The 21,340-nt window shown below is 47.3% G+C and overlaps 1 protein-coding gene across 9 annotated transcripts in view; it reads left to right on the forward strand.

Moving 5' to 3' along the window:
- Positions 1-21,340, forward strand: part of NUP214 (nucleoporin 214) — a 95,219-nt gene that overhangs the window by 47,270 nt on the left and 26,609 nt on the right. For 5 of the 9 annotated variants that reach the window (XM_030294494.1, XM_030294495.1, XM_030294497.1 and 2 more), the window contains exons 25-30: positions 7,805-7,880; positions 9,206-9,284; positions 11,852-11,942; positions 14,264-14,325; positions 16,418-18,265; positions 20,297-20,376. In XM_030294494.1, the coding sequence (XP_030150354.1) occupies positions 7,805-7,880; positions 9,206-9,284; positions 11,852-11,942; positions 14,264-14,325; positions 16,418-18,265; positions 20,297-20,376 (2,236 nt within the window). The remainder of the gene's footprint in view (positions 1-7,804; positions 7,881-9,205; positions 9,285-11,851; positions 11,943-14,263; positions 14,326-16,417; positions 18,266-20,296; positions 20,377-21,340) is intronic. The other 4 variants (XM_030294498.1, XM_030294499.1, XM_030294503.1 and 1 more) reach the window with 2 other exon arrangements.

Below are 21,340 nucleotides of genomic sequence, written 5' to 3' on the forward strand. Positions count from 1 at the left end.
CATAGGGAAGAATTGAGGGGCATGTCTTCAGTCTGAACGTAGGGATGGTGAAGACCAGCATCGTTCAGGGAGTTGGTATCCGGTGATTCGTCCAGCGGCAGGATGAACAGCCGCGGGCCCCGTGTTTTTTCCACATGGGGCCCGCTCTCTGCCACCCCCGCGGAGCAGGTCTGCTCACTGCTCTGTTTTGGCCTTATCGAGTGGCCCTGTTTTGCTGGTCCGCTGGCCTTCCCTTGATTCCACGTTGGTCCATGTATCAACCCCGCCCGTTCCAGGGATTTCTTAGTTATCTCAGGGCTGTACTGACAGCCAAAAACAAGCCTACCCACTCTCCTATCTTGTAGTGACCTTGACGCTTTGGTATGCTGTTTATACCCAGATGGCATTTGTGGTTGTTGTGAACTTCCCAAGGGAAAGAACTGTGCATTCGAGTTTGGGAATTATAGCCAGATTCCTCGTGTAGGGAAGGCGGAGAAAAGCCACCAAAAGGCAGAATATTGCATAAGGCAGGAAAATCCAGCTTAATGGTGAAAGCAGTACGGTCTGGTGTTTCTGAGATACTTCAGCCGTTAACCACGGAGAAGCACCTCTTCGTGATTTCACTTAACCTTCTTAACCTTTGTTTCCCTCGAATGGTTCGTCTGAGCAGATCTTTGATAAGGGCTGGGTCGGAGGAGCAGTTCTCAGTGTGCCCTCTTCTCTGACTTGAGAAAAATAGACCAAAAAAACTCAGAAGGAATCTTGAAGAAATTTTCTCTTCCTTCCCTACAGGACTGGGCTCCAGTACAGTTGTTTAGCTTGCAGGCCCCGCCTGGCACTAGTTCCTTTTGGTGACCATTTGTTGAGTACTAGGTTAACTCTAAGCATAATTGATACGCAAAACCGCCTCTCCCAGTAAAGTTGAAAGAGTTGGAAGAAGGCCGGGATGGCTAGAGGCCTGGCAGGAGGCAGAGTACCAAGACAGGGTGGGGGCGGGGGGGCCTAACATGGTGGGATTGCTGGTTTGTTGGTTTGTTTTTACCAAAACACCCCCGACACGTCATTTCTTTCAGGAATTTTGGCGTTCGTTTATGTCTTTCAACGAATGCTTCGTTAAATGCTTAATACTCCGTTCTAGGTGCTGGGGATAAAGCGTTTAAACAAAGCAGGCAAAAGACAACCAACCGCTTCTGCCCTGGTCACGGAGAGACGAACAATAAGGGAAATGAGTAAGACAGGAAGTATTTAAGATGGTGACAGGTGTGACAGAGGACCCTGAAGTAGGGAAGGGATTTAAGGAGGTCCTCCGGGTACGGGCTACCGTTTCAAAGAGGCTGGCCAAAGAAGGTGCCTCTCCTCCATGGCTCATGACTAAAGTATCTCAGAAACACCAGACCCTGTTTGCTTGCCCCGTGAAGCTGCATCTTCCTGTCGTACGTAAAATTAGGCCTTCCCATGGCTTTTGACACTTGACATTTGAGTAAAGTCCGAAAGGTCAGAGAGCAGGCCTCGTGAATATCTTAGGGAAGAAAGCTCCAAGCACAGGGCCTTGTAGCAGGGGCGAGTCTGGCCGGTTGAGGACAGCCAGGAGGCCGCCGGTGGCCGGAGCGGGAGAGAGGGCCCGGGGAGAGGAGGTCAGGGAGTTAGGTGGGTGTGGATTCCCGTATCCGGTAATATCTAGTGAACCTCGGTCAGGACCTGGCTGCTGACCGTTGGATGCTTTGGGGTAGGTGTGTGACCTGATCTGATTTGTTTTGTTTTTTAACTTTAGCAAAATATGTTAAATTGAGGCACGATTTATATATAGTAAAATTCACCTTTTTTTAGTAGAAAAGTCTGTGAGCTTTAATAAATAGTTGTGATGACCCGTGGTTTCAGCAGGAAGCTTCTGGTTCTTTTTTTATTTTTAATGTTTATTTGGTTTTGAGAGAGGGAGACAGAACACAAGCAGGGAAGGGAGAGGGAGACATAGGGCTGTCAGCACAGAGCCCGACACAGGGTCCAAACCCACGAACTGCGAGATCATGACCTGAGCCAAAGTCGGACGCTTAACCAACTGAACCACCCAGGCGCCCCGATCCTTTGCCCATTTTTAAAATGGATTGTTTGTTTCCCATTCTTCAGGTGACCTTTCACTTTCTTGATAGTGTCCTTTGGAACACAAAAGTTTTAATTTTGGTGAAGTTCAGTTTATTTTTTTGTTTTTTTCTGCCTCTGCTTTGGGTTTTGTAATCGTATTTAAGAAACCCTTGCCCAGTCAAAGGTCACAAAGGTTTACACCTATGTTTTCTTCTAAATGTTTTAGATTTAGCTCTTACGTTTAGGTCTTTGATCCATTGTGACCTAATTTTTGTAAATAGTGTGACATTGGGCTCCAACTGCATTCTTCGGCAAGTGGATATCCAGTTGTCCCAGTACCATTTGTTGGAAAGACACCCCCCCCCCCCTCCGATTAAATTGTCTTGGTGTTAAGTAAGCGTCAAGATTCATTTTACTTAGCTTTTACTTTTTTTTATTTTTAAGTTTACGTATTTTGAGAGAGAGAGTGGGGGGCGGATGGGCACAGATAGAGGGAGAGAGAGAGAATCCCATGAAGGCTCCACACTGTCAGTGCAGAGCCCAACACAGGGCTTGAACTTACGAACCATGAGATACGACCTGAGCTGAAACCAAGAGTCGGACGTTTAACCAACTGAGCCACCCAGGCACCCAATCTGTTCTAATTGGAGTGCATAGACCATTTACATTCAATGTGATTATATCATGTTGGGTTGTTTTTTTTTTTAATGTTTCTTTTTCAGAGAGAGAGAGAGAGAGAGACAGAGCATGAGTGGGGGGGGGGGGGGTGCAGAGAGAGAGGGAGACACAGAATCTGAAGCAGGCTCCGGGCTCCGAGGTGTCAACACAGAGCCCGACGCAGGGCTCGAACTCATGAACCTCAGGATCATGACCTGAGCCAAAGTCGGACGCCCAACTGACTGAGCCACCCAGGCCCCCCTATATCATGTTGGGTTTAAATCAACATAATGCTGTTTGGTTTCTATTTGTCTCATCTTTTCTTTGTTCCATTATTCTTCTTTTTCTGCAGCTTCTTTTGGGTTGAATATTTTTTATGATTTCTTTTATCTTTTTCGTTGGTTTATCAGTTATAACACTGTGTGTTAACTTTGGGATTGCATTATGGTTACAGTGCACATCTTTAACTTACCCCAGTCTGTCTCCAAGTGACACCGTACCACTAAGGTATCACATAAGAATCTTAGAGCAGTATTCTTCAATTTCTGCCCTGCCCACCTTTGCAATATCGTCATTGTTTGTACATTTTCCTTCTACCTGCGTTATCAGTTCCATGATATGTTGTTATAAATAGTTGATTATGTTTTAAATTGATTGTTTTTAATATTTACTTAACTTTTGAGAGACAGAGAGAGGGAGGGAGAGAGAGGGAGTGAGCAGGGGAGGAGGAGAAAGAAAAGGGGAGAGAGGGAATCCCAAGATCCCAAGCAGACTCTGGGCTGACAGTGCGGCTCAAGGCGGAGCTCAGACTCAGGATGCGTGAGATCATGACCTGAGCAGAAATCAAGAGGCAGACGTTTAACCGTTTAACTGAGCCACCCAGACACCGCTAAATAGATCCAAAGAAGAAAAAAAACCTCTTTTGCTTACATGGGTGGTTTTATCATTTCCGGTGTCCTTCATTTCTTTGTTTGGGTTTCCTTCTGCTTGAAGGGCTTCCTCTGACATTTCTTCAGGTGTAGATCTGAATTCTCTCAGCTCTTGTGTGTCTGCCAAAGGCTTTATTTCACCTTTGTTTTTAAAAGATCTTTTCACCAAGAATTCTGGGTTGACAGTTTTTTCTTTCACTGACTTAAAGATGTTGCCCCACTTTAAAAATAACTGTAGTAATGACCATAACCTTTAAAAAACTGATCCTCAAGGTTTTTCTCATTATAAATACTCATTGTAGACATTATGAAAACCAGATAAAAAAATTAAAATCTTTATTCTATTTACTTATTCATCTTTATTGTGTGAAAATTTTGTTTCTTAAAGTAAAGTTGGAATACATGCTGCTTTGTAACTTCCTGTTTCAGCTTCGTCATGAAACTTAGTTGTGGACATTTTCCACGTCCTTATAAATTCGTAACAGAATCCTGTGTTTACATTTAACATAGATCTTTTTCAGAACTCTAATGCAGCTCCAGTTTACATTATGTAAGTTATTTGACATCTGGACGTTCAAGAACCGCAGTTTGAGTTAGAAGACCTTTAATGATATCTTGGATAATATCTGAGTCTTCAGGGACATAAAATTGGCCAATAGGGGACAACAGTCGGCAGTCACAATCTTCACTGCCAAACATAAGAAACTCCTAAAAATGAACTGATAGCTCTTTTCTCCCCCCTTCCACTGATTGACATTGGGGATGCTCATCTTCTGTTGTTATCAGGAATCCTATTGGACACATTGATCATTTTGCCCACTTGAGCAGCTGTATCTGTAGGATAAATTCTCCAGTGCAGGACTGCTGGGGCCAAGGAGGCATCTGTGTGCTTGGATAGTTACGTGTGTGGAATTGTGACTGTTGTTAGCACATTTATTTGTCTTCCCACAAGCCTTGTACGGTGCCTGCCTGCCCGTATCTCTGCCCGGGGTGTCACATTTATGGCCAGACTTCAGGGTGACTGCCCATCTGACAGGTGAGAAGATGGACGGATGGCTTTTGTTTTCCGTATCTTCTATCATCATCTTTCTTTTTCTCTCCTGATTTCTGTTTGCTCTGTTTCTTCATTTGCTCTTGAGATGTTGTCCTGTCTCCTTACTTGCCTTACCTGTCTTTAAACTATTACCAAAAATTCCTAGTTCATTGGTTAACTTGAGTAGCTTTCGTGGGTTAGATCCGCTATGTCGGATGTGAGTACATAACAAGATACTCGTGGTCAGGATTAAGATGTATCGAACTAGGGCATAACCAGTTTCCTTGGTTTTTAAGCCCTTTATAATGTTGAAATAGGGGCGCCTGGTTGGCTCAGTTGGTGGAGCACACAACTCTTGATCTCAGGGTCGTGAGTTTGAGCCCCACGTCGGGTCTAGAGATTACTTTAAGAAAAATGTTAAAATAGGGTAGAAGAATGAGTAGTTGGCCCCTTTCACAACAGTATATTTACCTTGGTGAAGTTCATTAACCTTTAAAGAACATTAAGAAAGGGCCTAGGTGACATTTTAATGCTTCACAGACTTAACAGTTCAGTCTTATATCTGTGTGTGGAACACGCACCCCTACAACACACACACATCAGCCCACCTGTGCGGGTGGCTCTGATAGGGTGTGGCAGGTGACAGAGAGCAGAGTGCCTTTTCTGCATTCCAGGCAGTCTTTGAGACAGTTTCCCGTGTTTATGATATTTTGGATTTTCCCCTGCAGTTAGTCTTTCTCAGAGTGGTCTGGGGCATGGGGAGCCAGAGAACTTAGATTCTGTTGGAAGGGTTTTTCTCCAGGAACCACCATCCAAGACCGGAGAGACCCCATTACTCATTCACGTGTTCTAAATTTTTTTTTTTAACGTTTATTTATTATTGAGAGACAGAGAAAGACAGAGCATGAGCATGGGAGGAGCAGAGAGAGGAGGAAACGCAGAATCTGAAGCAGGCTCCAGGCCCCAAGCCGTCAGCACAGAACCCGATGCGGGGCTCAAACTCACCAACCGTGAGGTCATGACCTGAGCCCAAGTCGGACGCTCAACTGACTGAGCCACCCAGGCGCCCCTCATTCACATGTTTTAAAGTGGCACTCGAGGGGCACCTGGGTGGCTCAGTCAGTTAAGCTCCATCTAAACTCAGATCGCGATCTCACGGTTCATGAGATCAAGCCCCCCATCGGGCTCTGTGCAGACAATAGGGAGCCTGCTTGGAATCCTCTCTCCCTCTCTCTCTGCCTCTACCCCACTTGTGCATGTTCTCCCTCTCTCAAAATAAGCTTACAAAAAGCATTTAAAAAAAAAAAAAAAAACACTCAAGTGTCACCGGTGTCACCGGTAATGCGACGTCATCTGCAGACCTCTGCTGTCAGGTGTCTCCTTGGAGCGCCGGTGCATTGCCGCTTCCACTTGCGGTCCTCTGACTTCTGTTTTCTGGAACGGAGCCCATCAGATGAGGTTCTGACTGTCCCTGTCAGGCCTGCGCTGCTAGAAAGTGGAATTAAGTCACCGCTCTGTTCTGTCGCTCTCTTGGATCACGACAGATCCAGTGTAGTCCTTTGGTTTGTCAGCAACTGCGCCGAACGGCATTTCTCTGCAGGGCTGTCACACGGCCCAGCGTGTGAGTTCCTGGTGTGTGTCTGGGGACTCAGAACCCCCGAGGGATTCGATAGCGTTATCACAAGCAACTGGAACAGTAATGACACTCACCCTGTTCCATGCGTGGTTTAACTTACCGTTGCGTCATAACTAAGTTTTGGGCATAAAAACATGTTCTAAAGTTGGATAAGTTGCTGCTTTCATTTTTACTGGTAGTTTCTTTTTTGTTTGTCTTTGGGAAAGCATAAAAGATTATTTCCCTTGTGATTTTTATGAGCTCAGACCACATTTTCCCCAGTCTGCCATGTCTGCCTGGGGCTTTCTCAGCCCCAGAAGCCTTGCTCGCACACTCCTCCTTCCTGTGGTGGGACATCTCAGGGGAACAGAGACTTGTTTTCTTCGGAGAACACATTTATAGCTTCTTTTGTCTTCAGGGAAAAGCGAAGGGGATTTGTTTCACTGAAAATGACTCCATTTTTTCTTGTCTCTCAATCTAATAAAGTTTGGGAAGGTCTCTGTATTAATCCAGCCGAGAATCGTGAGGTGCTTGTAAGATTGCTAAATCGTTTGATAATTTTCTTCCGTGAGGCATGAGCTTATTTTTGTCTTTCCTCTTCCACATTAATTTTTTGATGGAAAAATACCAATCCTCCCTAGCCTAGGGGGAATTGAGAAAAAGAAAACCAGATCCTACGGCTACTATTGCTATACTTACCAGTCAGGGTAGCTTTGGACTGAGGACAGATAAATGAATTGCTCCCAGGAGCCGAGAATAGAACTCTTATCCTTGATTGCATTAAGCAGGCCGGTTTTTCCCCTCACATACGACCACTGAATAATTACTGAAATAACCGTTCCCTGCACACCGCGTTCAGAGTTAACGTAAAGATCTCTTTTCTACAAATAGCAGATACCCTTTCAGACTGCAGCAAAGGTGCAGGTTATACAGAACAGCGGTACATTTGAATCTCTTGTACGCTGACCTGGTGAGCACTGGGCTCTCGGGGGTGGTTGCTGTGAGAAGCTGAATGTCTCCTCTTTGAGAAACACTTTGGAGCCATTTATCACAGCAGATCATATACAACCCGTGGGTCCAGTTGAACATTTTCTCAGGCTTGGAAAAGAGAATCCGGCACGATTCTAGACTCGTGTCTAGACTCAGGCTTGGAAAAGAGCATTAGGCGTACGAGTTCTAAATTCCCCAGAGTGTAGAACCGGGGATGGGGACGGGAGGGGGCTTACTCTCCAGGTAAGAAAAAAGCTCTCCTTCTGAATAGTTTTAACTTTCATTCTCAGGATGGCAGGAAGGAAAAAAGTTTTAAGCTCACTGCTTTGACTTTTATGCTGGAGACGCACATTTCATTTAAAGAAGCGATTCTTCAGAAAAGTGTCACATGACTTTGGATAGGGTCCCAAACAGAATCTGCCCGATATTGGTATCATTTATTGGCTAGAAGGCAGGCACAGAGATGAAGGTCATTTTCACCCCCGTGCCTTTCTCTTGAGTGTACGCTTTTGTGTTTCTCAGCTCTTCGGTGCCATACCCTGCAGCCAAAGCGCCCCACCCAGCGGTGACTCCGGCAGCTGCCAACCCGGCTAAACAGGTGACTTCCTGGTTTTTGCTCTCGTGAACGGCCTTGCGACGTCTGTCTTTGAAGACAGTGCTGTTTCAAGTCTCGGCTTTGTTTTAACAAAGTAGAAGTCCGACAAAGACCTGTGATCCTTTCCCTAGAATTTATGTCAGTCTTGACACAGTAGGTCAGTCAGGACCTGAGGTTGTCTTTGTAGGCCATTTGACATTCTGCCTCTAGGAATCTGGGGTCACAATTCCAGTACCTTCATGATTGTTTGGGTGATTTGGGCATGTGATTTCCTTTCATTGAACGTTACCTTCAATAACCCACACGACAACCGTGTGCAGTAGAACGGGGCAGGTGTTCATATGTGTTTCCCTAATGAGAACCTGAGCCACCAGTGACCGATGCAAGCTCACACGATTAGGAAATGCTGGAGCCAGAGCTGGAGGCCGCCTCTTGTACCTTCTTCCCTCTGTGGCTTTTACATCGTACCTTTCAGGATCAGTGCTTTGGCGGGGTGGCTTCTCCGGCTTTCTCCCGCAATCCCTGTTTTTCGGAGCTTGCGTACGCAGTGGTATCCCTTACGTCTACGCTTAGGCTTTTGCCTGATGAGCATCGTCTCTTACAAAAATCTTGTAAATAGTTATATAGTAAACAGTTAATCCAGAAGAAGACAATTGGAGACAGCTGACAGATAGATCAAGCTATCCCTGAAACCTTCCCTGAGAAGACCTGGTTTCTCTGCCACTCTCACCTGTCTCTGAGAGGAGTAATTTCACATTGTGTTTGAGATGAACCTCACCACTTGCCTCTTGTGAGTTCTCAGCATGGCTCTCTGTTTGTTACAATGGCATTTAAGCGTTTAGCATTTGGTCCTTCTTCTGGAGGTTTCTGTGTTGACCTTGGAGAACACATGGGTAAGCAGAAGTCATAACCAATAAGAGTAAAGGAACATTTGCTGGAGATGGAGAAGTTGAACAGTTCCACTTTTTAATTTTATTATACGTGTACTGAGAGCCAGAACCCATTTCATTCATTTCCTTATTCATTACCGGATGTTCCGGTGCCTCCTGTGTGCCAGGCACTGTGCTGGATGCTGGGAAAATAGCCACAAGCTAGGTAGGCAAGACCGTATTCTTGGAGCTTGCAGAATATTCCACGCTCTGATATACTCTTACACACGATAAGCATTTAAACATACTGACTTTGGATTATAAGGTTTTTAAAAATTAAACTAAATGAAAGTGTTTATGCTTGCTTACTTTTAAATTATGTTCTCATTTTACGTGTTTCTTTATTCTAAAGGATGGTTAATGGTTTCACATGAATGTTCTGCCTGTGTTCTGTTACAGGGATCTCTAATAAATTCCCTAAAGCCGTCGGGGCCCACGCCAGTGTCCGGTCAGTTGTCATCTGGTGATAAAGCCTCAGGTCAGTTTGCATTTTCATTTTAGTGAAAATCAAGGTGAAAGAAACCCTCCACAAGAGAGTTTAGTATTCTAGATCACAGAGGCCGCTGACGTAGGAAATCAAGTAAAGAGATATTTGGAAGGCTTCAGTCAATGAAGAATGTCCAGGAAATCCGTGAGCCCTTCATCAGCCCTGCAGACTTCTGAAATTTGAGCGCAGTAGGAGAAAAATCTTCCCTAAAACGCTTTTCCTGAAAAGGAGCAATTGTGTTGTCTTCACTGGCCTTTTGCCGGAAAATCAAAGTTACGGGAGGGGAGTGGAACTCGAGCTGTATTCTTCTACTAAAAGGACTGAAGAGTCCTCTTGGTTCACAGTGGTCATTCAAAGCTTGCAAAATGCAGAAAGGAAAACAGATCTGTGGTAATAGAAAAATTTCAGAGTAGACGATAGTGATGTCAGTGTCCCGATTTTATGGCTTCACACAGTTCCCAGTACCCATTCGAGCTGAGTTATCCTTAGCTCAGATTAGTAGTTTTTACAGTCACCGTCAGTGCTTTGACCAAGGGGTCCACATTGCCCAAACCAATCGAAGCAGAAGAGCTCTCTCGTGTAGATGCTGATGATGTGGGGTCTTCGCAGCATCCCCTTCCCTTGGCCCCTTCTTTACTGCCCCTTTACTTGGCCTGCGTTCCTTTCGGCTTCTGGGGCCTTGTGCCGCCCACGGTTCTGCGTGTATGGCACTCCCTGGGCTCCGGCTTTTGTTTTCGCTCATGCTCCCAGGTGGGTGTCCGGGCAAATTCCGTCAGAGACCGAGCCGCCCGCTTTCCGAACATCGTCTTTTCCTCAGCTGCACAGTCGTTCTGCCTTTCTCTAGAATCGAAAGCTGGATATTGGGTTCATCTTCAGTAAATAGGCCTTGCACTCGTTAGTGCGTACCCCTCAGTTGTCCAGAATGTGGATTAGTGCAGGACTGGCTGTTACCGGGCGGGCTTTCCAGGGGAGGGAGCCGTGTCTCCCTTCTTGACTGGGATCTGAAGTTTTCAGTTAGAAGAAAATTCCGTGAGGATTATTAAGGATTCAGATTAAGAAGCTGGTTTCCATTTCTGGCTAATGTTTTGGAAAGTTTTGAAAGACCATACATCCCAGCCTCTTCAAGGCCCACCTTAGAGAGCTTTTTGTCCCTCCTGAACTTAAGAACCAAGGAAGCCTAAGAAATTTTGCTTCACCTACGTCTTAAACAGCGGGACTTGCAAAGATATTTCTGACGTGCATCATTCGGCGGTGATTGTGAAATCCTGTCTTTCATTGCTAGACGTTTACTTGTGTTTTCACATGCTGGATAACCAAAGGAAAAGGACATCTGAGGGTAGAAAAATCTCCCTGAAGATACTGTCTCCAAGTTTGCAAAATAGTTCTCTTATTAATTAAGAATGGAAGTACCTTTGTTGTCTTTCTGATTATAAAACTACCATAAATGCACAAAACCATCTGCGGTGAAGAGACCTATAAGGTAGAAAATGAACGCTGTCTCTTAAATTCGAGTTCCGGAAATAACCACCCTTAATTTAACCTGCGTGTCTGGAAGGTTACTTCACTGTTGTTTTTCAAACAAAAATAGGTGTATCCTGTATCTGTTGATTTGTAACCTGGTACCTGCCCTCCCCCCATTACAATACATAACTCTGTTCATCTTTCCAGATCTGACACCGCTCTACGTCACTTGTTTTAATCGCAGCCGAGGACCTGCACCCTGTTAAGTTTTACCAGTATTGTGCTGATAGTTGAGATCGTTTCTGATTTTTCAAGATGATGACCAAGGTTGCACCAAATACCCTTATACACACCGCATTGCTTTATAGTAGCTTTAAAAATTCTCTACCCTGTACTCATTTGGGGAGAATGTCCTTTTTTTTTTTTTTAAACGTGTGATTTGGTTTGGGCTTTTTAAATGTAGCGTTCCCTGTTCCTCCCCCTCTTAAAGTGGAGCAGTAGGGGGAAAACTGAAGATAATACCCCAGACTGTTAATGAGCAGTTACAGTGAAATTGAACCTAGGGAAGAGAATGGATTGCACTTTTAGCTTTGCTGTGTGGCAATACTCACGTATGACCTTTGTAATTTTTTTAAAAAAGCCGTTATTTGTTAAATATAAAACCATCCACTCTGAGAAATACAGAAAGGTAGGGAGAAAGCAAATGGTCATGAAGTCACTACTCAGATATTTCACATACTAACCTATTTCTCTTTGGGTTTTTTTTTTCTTCTTCAGTGTATATTTCCATAATTCTAAAACTTTATTATAAATTCTCATAAAATTATAAAACTACTTTCAGTGGTTTCAATTTAAACTACCCTCGAATTCTTTTGGTATCTTTTCCGGAGAGGAGAGCGTGGCCTGTTTTGGTTTGGAATTAACACTGACAGAGCCGGCGAGCAAGTAAGTTCATGGGCCTCGACGTCGACCTGACCTGTCGGAGAGCACGGTGAGGCCCACAGGCTGGACCTGCAGAGAATGACAAACTGGAACAGTGTTTCTAACAGCTTTCTTGTCATGTTCTCATTTTTTTTTTTTTCTTCCCATAATTTCAGGGCCAGGGGCATCCAAGATAGAAACAGCTGTGACTTCTACCCCATCTGCTGCTGGGCAGTTCAGCAAGCCTTTCTCATTTTCTCCATCAGGGTCAGTAACAAACTTAATTTTTGTGGCAGATCGCCAGCAACCGTATAGGTAGCTTCCCCCAGTTTTACCGTCAGTAGGTATATGTATCTGCTTATTAAATGCATATGAATGAGCCCAGAGCTCTTACCACCTTCAGTAACACATATGATGTCAGCAACACTAGCTTATCATCTTCATGCAGGTCTGCACTTGACCCTCGAACAACGGGGCTTTGAACCGCATGGGTCCGCTCCCACGCGGATTTTTTTCCCATAACTTCCGGTAATACCATGGATGTGTTTTTCCTTTGGTTTTCTCCGTAGTATTTTTCTTAGTTTACCGTATCGTAAGAAGGCAGAGTGTCGTACACATAACATGGGTCAACCAACTGTTGATGATGTCAGTGAAGCTTCCGGTACACATAACATGGGTCAACCAACTGTTGATGATGTCAGTGAAGCTTCCGGTCAGCAAGAGGCTATTAGTGGTTAAGTTTTGGGGAGTCAGAAGTTTTAAGTGGATTTCCAGCTGCATGGGGGTGGGGGCCCCTGACCCCTGCCTTGTTCAAGGGCGAACTGTATTTCCCATTTTCCATCCCAAGTGTATACATGTGTGACTATAGATGTATTTGTTTTGTTTTCTAGGGTTAGCCTCCTTTTCTTTGAGCAGTGGGTCTGTGTCAGGTTCTGTGGTTGGTCTTCTAGCTTATGACACTGACCTCTTTGCGTTCTGACGCCATCTGGGGGCTGGGGGTGACATTGAGATTGGCTTTCCTGCTCGAGAGGGCGCTACATTCCACTGAGAGGAGGTGGTGAAGGACCACAGCCATTTGGAAATCTGGGTCTTGTGGAGATAAGGGGAGGTGTTCCTGTCCCATTTCTTTAAGAATAATGATGACTGTACCTGTAAAGTTGAGTCATTTTGAAAAATGGAAAAGTCTTCCGACCATCATTCCACGGGAGCCTTGATTCGCCTCACAGGGTGGATGCCTTTGTTCTGTGCCCGAGGCCCTTCTGTTGAACCCCGTGAAGGGGGCCGGAGCGTCCTCCTCCTCCCGGAGGGGAGCTGGGCTCTGTGGAGCGGAGATAAAAACCTGTCCGAAGGTTTTTGGCCGTGGAAAGCCTGCGTGCTCAGGTCCAGTAGAAAAGCTTCTGAAGCCCTTTCACTTTGTGCTCTTGGGACTGGAATTCTGCTTCCCACAGTCTCTCCCCTGATGTCATTGTTTCCTGAGTCTCCTTCAGCCATAACACGTCGAGGGCAAGAGGGGGTTAGAATAGAATTTGAGGGGGAAATCATTAGATTACTTTTTCTTTAATGTAAATCGTTGTTTTATCCTCTCAAAGATCGTTGGGAGCCACTTTGAGAGAGTAGGTTGGCGCCGGGAGTTATTGCTTGTTTTACAAACACTTAACAGTCTTCGCTGCTGCAAACGGATACTCTTCTTCCCATTTTTAAAATAAGGTGAAAAGGTTTGGGTCCCCGGGTCAGTGGCTCACCTCTGTTAGATAAAATTTCGTCACCAAGGTTGAGACAAAGAAAGGATTATTTTTTGTAATGGGATAAAATGCTTCTGACACATCTTCTTGGATGGTTTTTGTCCATTCGAGGAAGGCACTGATGGGTAAGCAAAACCTAAGTCCTTACAGTACTTACTGTATTTGCTGTGCTTGGCCCCTGATGCCTTAAAACTGTAGTTTTAAATTTGCCATTTGAACTTTTATCACAGTGGGTCATCTCTTCTGGTTCCCACTTGTGACGAATTTCTTCTTTGACCGTGGTGTCTTGACTTAGGTCAAGACATCTGAAGAAAATCGATGTTAGGAGAGAGAGAGGTTGATAGAGGGAGTCCACAAAGGTTTCGGACCGGATTTTCCCAACCGAGGGCTCAGAGTTCGTGCTCTCCTCCACGTCCCCTAGCGGCATGGCGTGCCCCCGATGAGCCCTTTGATCTCGGGGTGGGCTCTAAGGGGTTCTCCCTGACCCGGCTCCCTTGCCTCTGTCCCGGGGCAGACGGTCTGCCCCAGCCACCGTGCCCACGCCCCCACGCCTGGTGCATCTCCGTCACTGCTTAGCTTTCCGCACCATGGGTCCTCACCCAGGCTGCAGAGCCCAGCCAGGGCCTCCTGGCCTCGCCCACCGATTGCCGCTCCCCGCCTCGAGATCTTGGAGCGGCTTCCTGCCTCTGAGATCCACACTTTTACTCTGCTGTCGTTTATCGTCTCGGTTGTGAGTGCCTACGAGCAGATCGATCGTACAAATGAGTTGTAAACATAACATTAAGAAGGGCAGGATTGTGCCTTCGGTGTTTGTTCCTCTTTAACCTCTCTCCTTGCGCTCCCTAGGACTGGCTTTAATTTTGGGATAATCACACCAACCCCGTCTTCTAATGTCACTGCCGCACAAGGTACAGTCTCTCCCTGCACGGCGCAGCGTTTCTTTTGTGTTTTCTCTAAACAGGTGCTGGGTTTTTGTACAGATGTGTTGACATTTTCCTTGCTGCTGAGTCTTGCTTAAAGCATCTGCAGCAAGTTTGGTGTTGACAGTGTGCCTTCGAAATAAGCCGCATTTAAGAAACTAAAGGGGAGGACTCCTGTTGACTTTTTAAATTCAGAACAAGGAACGGATTTGCTTCTGGGAAAGCAAGCCTGTGCTTTAAATGCGGATGTTAACATGTGAATTAGAATTCCTTTCTCCATCTGCTCATCCTCACAAGACCGGATTCGTCTTCTCTCCCGGATAACCTGTCGGCAAACACACTCATCCTTCTGTGTGTTGTTACGTAGCCATCAACCGACATCTTTTTAATGGTTAAGAGAATTTGAGGACCTGTAAAGAAACCAAATGTATTTTTTAAGTGCCTTCTAGCTCTCCGTTTAAAGAACTAAGTTTATTTTTCCTTTATTTGAAAAAGCAAGCTCTTCCTATGAAAGTGATATATTCTAAAATCCCATGTCGTACCCCTCAGGTTCTGTATTTCTTTTGTGTTTCCTCTTCTGCTTCATTTCCTTTAACACAGGCTCTTACGAATTTTCCAGTGTTACTGGAAATCTTATATGAATGTCACGTGTTAATGGCCACATAGTTTCTGTGATTTATTGAACCCATTTACCTGCCGAATATTTAGGTTATTTCCAGATTTTCCCTATAATGAACAACACACTGACCGTCTTTCCTCCGTTCGCTCAACAAGCGTGTTTTGAGCGTGTCCTCTGTGCCAGCTCGAGTGGAGGAGGTTTTGGGAAAAAAGGGGTCCCTTAAGATCTGGGGGCAGATTGGGGGCTAAAAGCACAGCAGACTCCCTAAACCTGGTTTGTCTGTGGCACTTAAAGGGTTGATGGTCTTCTTCCTTCCTTTCTTTCTAGAATAGTGATTGTTTAAACTGTTTTTGTAACCTTTGCCCACTTAGATGTGGCAGAATACCCCCGAGGCTCATCTTCTCCCCTGTCCCACTTTCCAGAGCAAAAACAACTCCGTGATCTAAAAGGATTAAGAGGAACAAAATAATAACCGGCGGAGGTCATAAGTCAGACAGTAGGGAAATGCAGTGGTAATTCTGTAAACATTTGAATCACTACGAGACTAGACAACGATCCAGAACCATAGGCAGCTCCGTAACAGCAATGATACAACAGCAGTGATACAACAGGAAATGGCCCCCGGGGAGTTGGGGCCCTGCGGCCTTCCCAAGAATTTGTGACAGCCAGACTTCTTAAAACAACATGGAGTTAGAAATATCAGTAAACACTGTAATAGACCAATTTTACTTCGTAAACTAAAAAATTGGGTTACTTTTATTTATCAACCACTTACTGTTTGACCAGACCTTTACCTGTATTTCATTCTATGTTTATAACAGCTCTTTGAGGTAGCTACTCTTACTACACTTATTTTCCAATTGGGGAAACTGAGGCCCAGAGAGGTAAAGTAGCTTGTCCAGAGTGGTGCAGCGAGCAAGCGGCAGAGCACCCGGTTCCAGAGCCCGTGCCCTTGACCAGGAGGCCACACTGCCTCTGTAAAAGTGCTCACTAGGAAGTAGCCCTTTGTTGTGCATAAAAATAGTCGTCTGTGGACTGACACTTTCTTAGTCCGTAAAAAACATAGCAGGAATTTCCACGTTGGATCAACTCCCGGCCTACCGGGAGGTCCATAGGCGAGCACCGCGTCACAAATGTTCTCGAGGAAAGCGCACCCGGGGCAAATGAGACAAGATACCTTTTTTTTCTCTTTTGGGAGAATACTGTGAATTTCCTGTATTCAGACAGTGCTGTGTACTTGCTGTGACGTAACGGTCACGAAAAGGACATTTGCCTTCCTCACCCGTGTGAGCTATACTCAGAGCGAGCGCTCCTGTGAAAAAGCCTTCACTCTGTGTCCCCGAGGAAAAGCGCTGTGGTTGAACATCTGTCCCTACTGTATCGAGGGGAGACCGGGCTTGGAATGTGATGGGTCGTGTTGCGCTAAATCCAACCCATTTTCTCATTTCTATTTCTTGCTAGGGGCAGCACCCCCCACTAAAGAGCCAAACCAGCTCGACGCGTTCCCGTTTGGTGGGGGAGGCAAACCCTTCTATGAGACGGTTTCTGAAAGCTCACCGCCCTCGGGGATGACCGCGTCAACCACCACTGGAGCCACCGCTGCCTCTCCGGCAGAGTCTGCGCCTTCAAGCAGCAGGCCTGTGGCCCCTTCTGGAATCGCTCTCTCCACCACCTCTAGCAAGCCGGAACCCCCGCCATCCAAGTTGGGAGAGCTTCTGTTTCCGAGCTCTTTGGCTGGAGAGACTTTGGGCAGTTTTTCAGGACTGCGGGTTGGCCAAGCAGATGATTCTACAAAGCCAGCCATGAAGGCTCCATCCACAGGCCCGACTGGCGCACAGCCAACCAAGACGTCAACCGTCCCCTCGGGGTTTAGTTTTACCAGCCCTCCCGTGTTAGGGAAGCACGCAGAACCCCCCGTGACCTCCTCTGTGACCGCAGCCACAGGGGCCCCTCCGGCAGCCACCACCAGCACGGGCACTAGCAGTCCCTCGACTGGCATTTTCGGCGCTCTGCCCGTAGCCAGTGCGGGATCCTCTGGAGTTCTGGGTTTCGGTGGGCTGTCCCTAAGTGGTAGCAAGACTAGTTTTTCCTTCGGAAGCCAACAGACGAGCAGTACAGCGCCCCCACCTGCCCCACCGTCAGCCACAACTGCCGCTCCCCTGCCTACGTTGTTCCCCATGATGTCGTTTGGTAGCCTCCTGAGTTCAGGGTCTGCTCCCACCCTGCCCGCGTCCTCTGGTAAGAGCGCGGAAGAGGCCGCGTCCTCGGCCTCATCCGAGAAGCCGGACAACGGCGACGCCTCGGCATCTGCGACCTCGCTTCTGGGGCAGCCACCGTCAGCCCCGCTTCCCCAGGCTCCTCCGCAGACTTCAGACCCGGTTAAAAAAGAACCTGCTCTGGCACAGCCCGCAGTCAGCAGCCCGGGCCCCGCAGCGTCCGGCGGCGGTCTCGCGACACCTGCCGCGGAGGCCACGCCAGCGGCCCCCTCGGGCCCTGACGTCAAGACGGAACTGGCCTCCCCCGCTTCCACGCTCTCGGCTCCCGGGCCGCCTGCCGCCACCGTGGCCACCCTCCCGGGTGCGGTCCCCGTGGCCGTTGAAACCCCAGGTCCCCCCACGACCTCCAGCTCCGTTTCTGGCGCTGCTCCGAGCCCGGCCGCAGAGACCACGGCGTTTGGGACCGCCACCTGCGGCTCTTCTGTCTTCGCTCAGCCGCCCGCCGCCAGCTCCAGCTCCGCTTTCAGTCAGCTCGCCGGCCCCACGGCCACCACCCCGTCCGCCGCCCCCGTGTTCGGGCAGGCGGCCACCGGCTCCGGGCCGGGCCTGTTCGGGCCACAGGCGGGAGGCGCGGGCGGCGCGGGCGGCGCGGCCGCCACCGCCGCCGCCACGCCGCCCGCCAGCAGCTCCGGCTTCGGCGGTCCCGCTTTTGGCGCGTCGGCCACCGGGGTGTTCGGACAGACGACGTTCGGGCAGGCCCCGGCCTTCGGGCAGTCGACGAGCAGCCCCGCCAGCGTCTTTTCCTTCAGCCAGCCTGGGTTCAGCTCGGTGCCCGCGTTCGGCCAGCCCGCGGCCTCCACCTCCGCGTCTACCAGCGCGAACGTCTTCGGTGCCTCCTCCAGCACCAGCAGCTCCAGCTCCTTCTCGTTCGGACAGTCCTCTGCCAACACAGGAGGGGTGCTGTTTGGCCAAAGCAACCCTCCCGCGTTCGGGCAGAGCCCCGGCTTCGGGCAGGGAGGCTCCGTGTTCGGTGGCACCTCGGCTGCCACCACGACCACGTCATCTTCTGGGTTTAGCTTTTGTCAGGCTTCAGGTAAGAATTTACGGAAGACTCTGTCCTCTCTGTCATTTGAAATATTTGCGGGGGAAGAAAACAAAAAACAAAAAAAACCTGTATTGCTTTTGAGTTACAAGAAAAGGGAAAACGAGAAATGCAAAAAGGGCGCTTGGAGCGCCGGCGGCCTCGCGACTTTCCTTGGCCTCGTCACCATGGCTGCAGTTGGGCTGCTCGGCAGATTCTCCCGTTAGCCAGTTCCATGGGGAAGAACACAGGTGTCTTTAGCTTAAGGTCCTGGCAAATAACGAACGACTCATAAATCTGAACCTTTAAATCTGGAAGTTGCTTTGGAGGCTATTCCGTCCCAAACCGTCAAGGCTCGAGGAGACCCATCTAATGTCATGAGGTGCTAATCGTGGAGCCAGAACCAGACTCCGGGGTGCCTCGTCCTAGTTCACTGCCCTGCCAGCATTTCATATCCTGCCTCCTCTGACACCTTCTTGCTTGCTAGAAGGGCAGATACTTACATTTGAAAAGGGTTTTTTGCCTATTTTCAGCGTACTTTAAAAAAAAAAAACACAACCCAAATCTTTAAATGTTCCTTTTTTTTTTTTTTTTTTTAAGTTTGTGTATTTATTTATTTTGAGAGAGAGAGCGCGCAAGCAGGGAGGGGCAGAGAGAGGAAGAGAATCCCAAGCAGACTCCGCACCGTCGGCACAGAGCCTTGACGCGGGGCTCAAGCTCACGAAACGCGAGATCGTGACCTGAGCCGAAACCAAGAGTACAACACTTAACCGACTGAGCCACCCGGGCACCCCTAAATGTTACTACTTTTTAAAGTAAAACATAACCCACTGTTGTGTGTCCATTTCAGCTGCTTTCACTTCCACAAGTTATCAACAGGACAATTTGAGAATATTTTCTAAGTTTCAATTTCTAGTAATTATCTAAGGAAAGGCAATTTCTTCAGCAGTTAGGCCGCAGGGGGGAAACAGGGATTAATGATTTCTTGGTGGGCAAGAGTATAAGTGACTGCCCATTCGTTCACTTGGTGATGATTTATTTGCAGATGGTTTATAATTTATTAGCAAGGAAATTTAGTCCGTCTGTCCTCCCTCCCTCCCTCCCTCCCTCCCTCCCTCCCTCCCTTCCGCAAATGTTTGTTAAGCTCCCGCTGGGTTCAGCTCCAAGGACAGAGTGCCGAAAGACAGTTCTGAGCTCCACCTGCTGCCCTGTCAGGAGGCCGGCCTGAGTTCTGGGGAATGTGCTCATGTGGTGTCGCAAGGGGGAAAGGCCTGGGGAGGCTTAAAGAGAAGGGTGTTCAGCGCGCTCTTGGGAGCATCCTTTTCTCTGCAGTCTGAACTTGACAGTCCCTCAGGCACAAGTATAATCAAACTGTTCAGACGCAAGTATGAACCATTGAAGCAATCTTCTTTCATCTAGTAACAATGTGGAAAGGTACCTGAGCAGTCTGTTCCAGCCCTGGTGGAGGAATTGAGCCTTGCCTGAGCTCACCTACGTAGAGATCAGTGACAGGGATGACCATGGAACTCCCGTCTTCCAGCTCCTTGGCTCGGGCTCTTTGGTTGCTAACATGCAGTCCCGCCTGGTTTTCCCAGGCCCAGTTAATAGCAGCACCTCAGCCCTGTTAACGCCACCTAGAAAAAAGAGGAAGTACCTCAGGAGAGCCTGGTGTTTGAGATAGAGGAAACCAAGGAGTAAAAACATTTGTGACGTTAAGTCAGTCACTGGAAAGACTCCTTGACCGCAAAGTAAGGAAAAGCTATCCTGAGTGTGGCCCACCCTGCAGTCCGTACCAGCCTGGGCTTTGGCAGCAGACAAGGATTCAGCGTTCAGGATTTGGGAATTTACAGTCTAATAAAACGTTAACGATGACCCGAGAAAGGCCTTCATTACTCATAATTTTCTCCATTGCCTATATAGGAAAACAGATTTTATTCCCGAGTCCATTTGTTACCCGGTATCTTAGAATGCCATCTGAAAACAAAATACTTGATGTCGTAAAAGACTCATCCAAATTAAACTTGTTTTCTTCTTATTTTCCAGGTTTTGGGTCTAGCAACACTGGTTCTTTGTTTGGTCAAGCAGCCAGTACGGGCGGGACAGTCTTCGGCCAGGTAAACGATGTATGTTTGCCTCCATTCGTGTCAACACATGTCAGACCCATCCACGTTGTTCCCACACAGTGTAATCAGTTCGTACTGTGTGTCGAACGCCAGCAAACAGCCTCACATGGTTCTCAAGCTCTGCCTTCTTTAGCTCCCTTGGGGACACGGAAGTCTCAGCCTCTGATTTGAGAGAATCGCTACAATTTTGAGCCCCCCCCCTTTTTTTTTTGACAGTCCTCTAGGAGAGCACTTTAAAAGCACAGTGCGTGAGTTCTATCAATCTTCTGCCTGTTCTGCTAGGCCAGGGGTTGACCTACAGTTCGTGGGCTGAAATCTGCTCCTCGGCCTTGTGGTGTTTTGTTTTTTGTTCTTTGTTGTTCTGGTTTTTTTTTTAAGGTCCTTGAGCTAAGAATAGTTTTTACCTTCTTAAATGGTTGTTTAGACAAAAAGAATAATTTTGAACAGAAACCACGTATGGGCCCTCAACTAAGCTGTATGTCCTCGTTTCGGTGACCTGAGTTGCTTCAATGTGTCTAGCTGTTATCTGTGTGTGCACACGGTTTTGAGGGCTTTACACAGATTGACTCACGTCATCGTTAGTGCCTCTCTAAGGGAAGTGCCGTTATTATTCCCATTCCACACATGAAAGTGGCAGGGCCCGGAGGAAATGCGTTGTTACATCACATGCCAGCTGCTTTCAGATCAGAATAAAGAAAGATACTCTGATGTATCAGACGCGATGGTGGCTTTCCAAAGGTGGTTTGGTATTTGTCCGTTAATTAATGAAACAGCAGGCATATTAGATGTTTCTTCCACATCTTCCAGAAGGGGTTTTCTTCATCATCCTTTTCCTTTGAAGACTAGGCTCTGCCCTAGTCTGTGATCTTTGGCACTTCGGAGCCGGTAACAGCAGGTTAAGTCATTTAAACCAGGTTCCTCGCCGGATGTGGCTAAACATGGCCGAGAAAACATAAAAACCATA

This window comes from Lynx canadensis, chromosome D4 (assembly GCF_007474595.2).
Source record: "Lynx canadensis isolate LIC74 chromosome D4, mLynCan4.pri.v2, whole genome shotgun sequence".
In the NCBI taxonomy this organism is placed as follows: Eukaryota; Metazoa; Chordata; class Mammalia; order Carnivora; family Felidae; genus Lynx; species Lynx canadensis.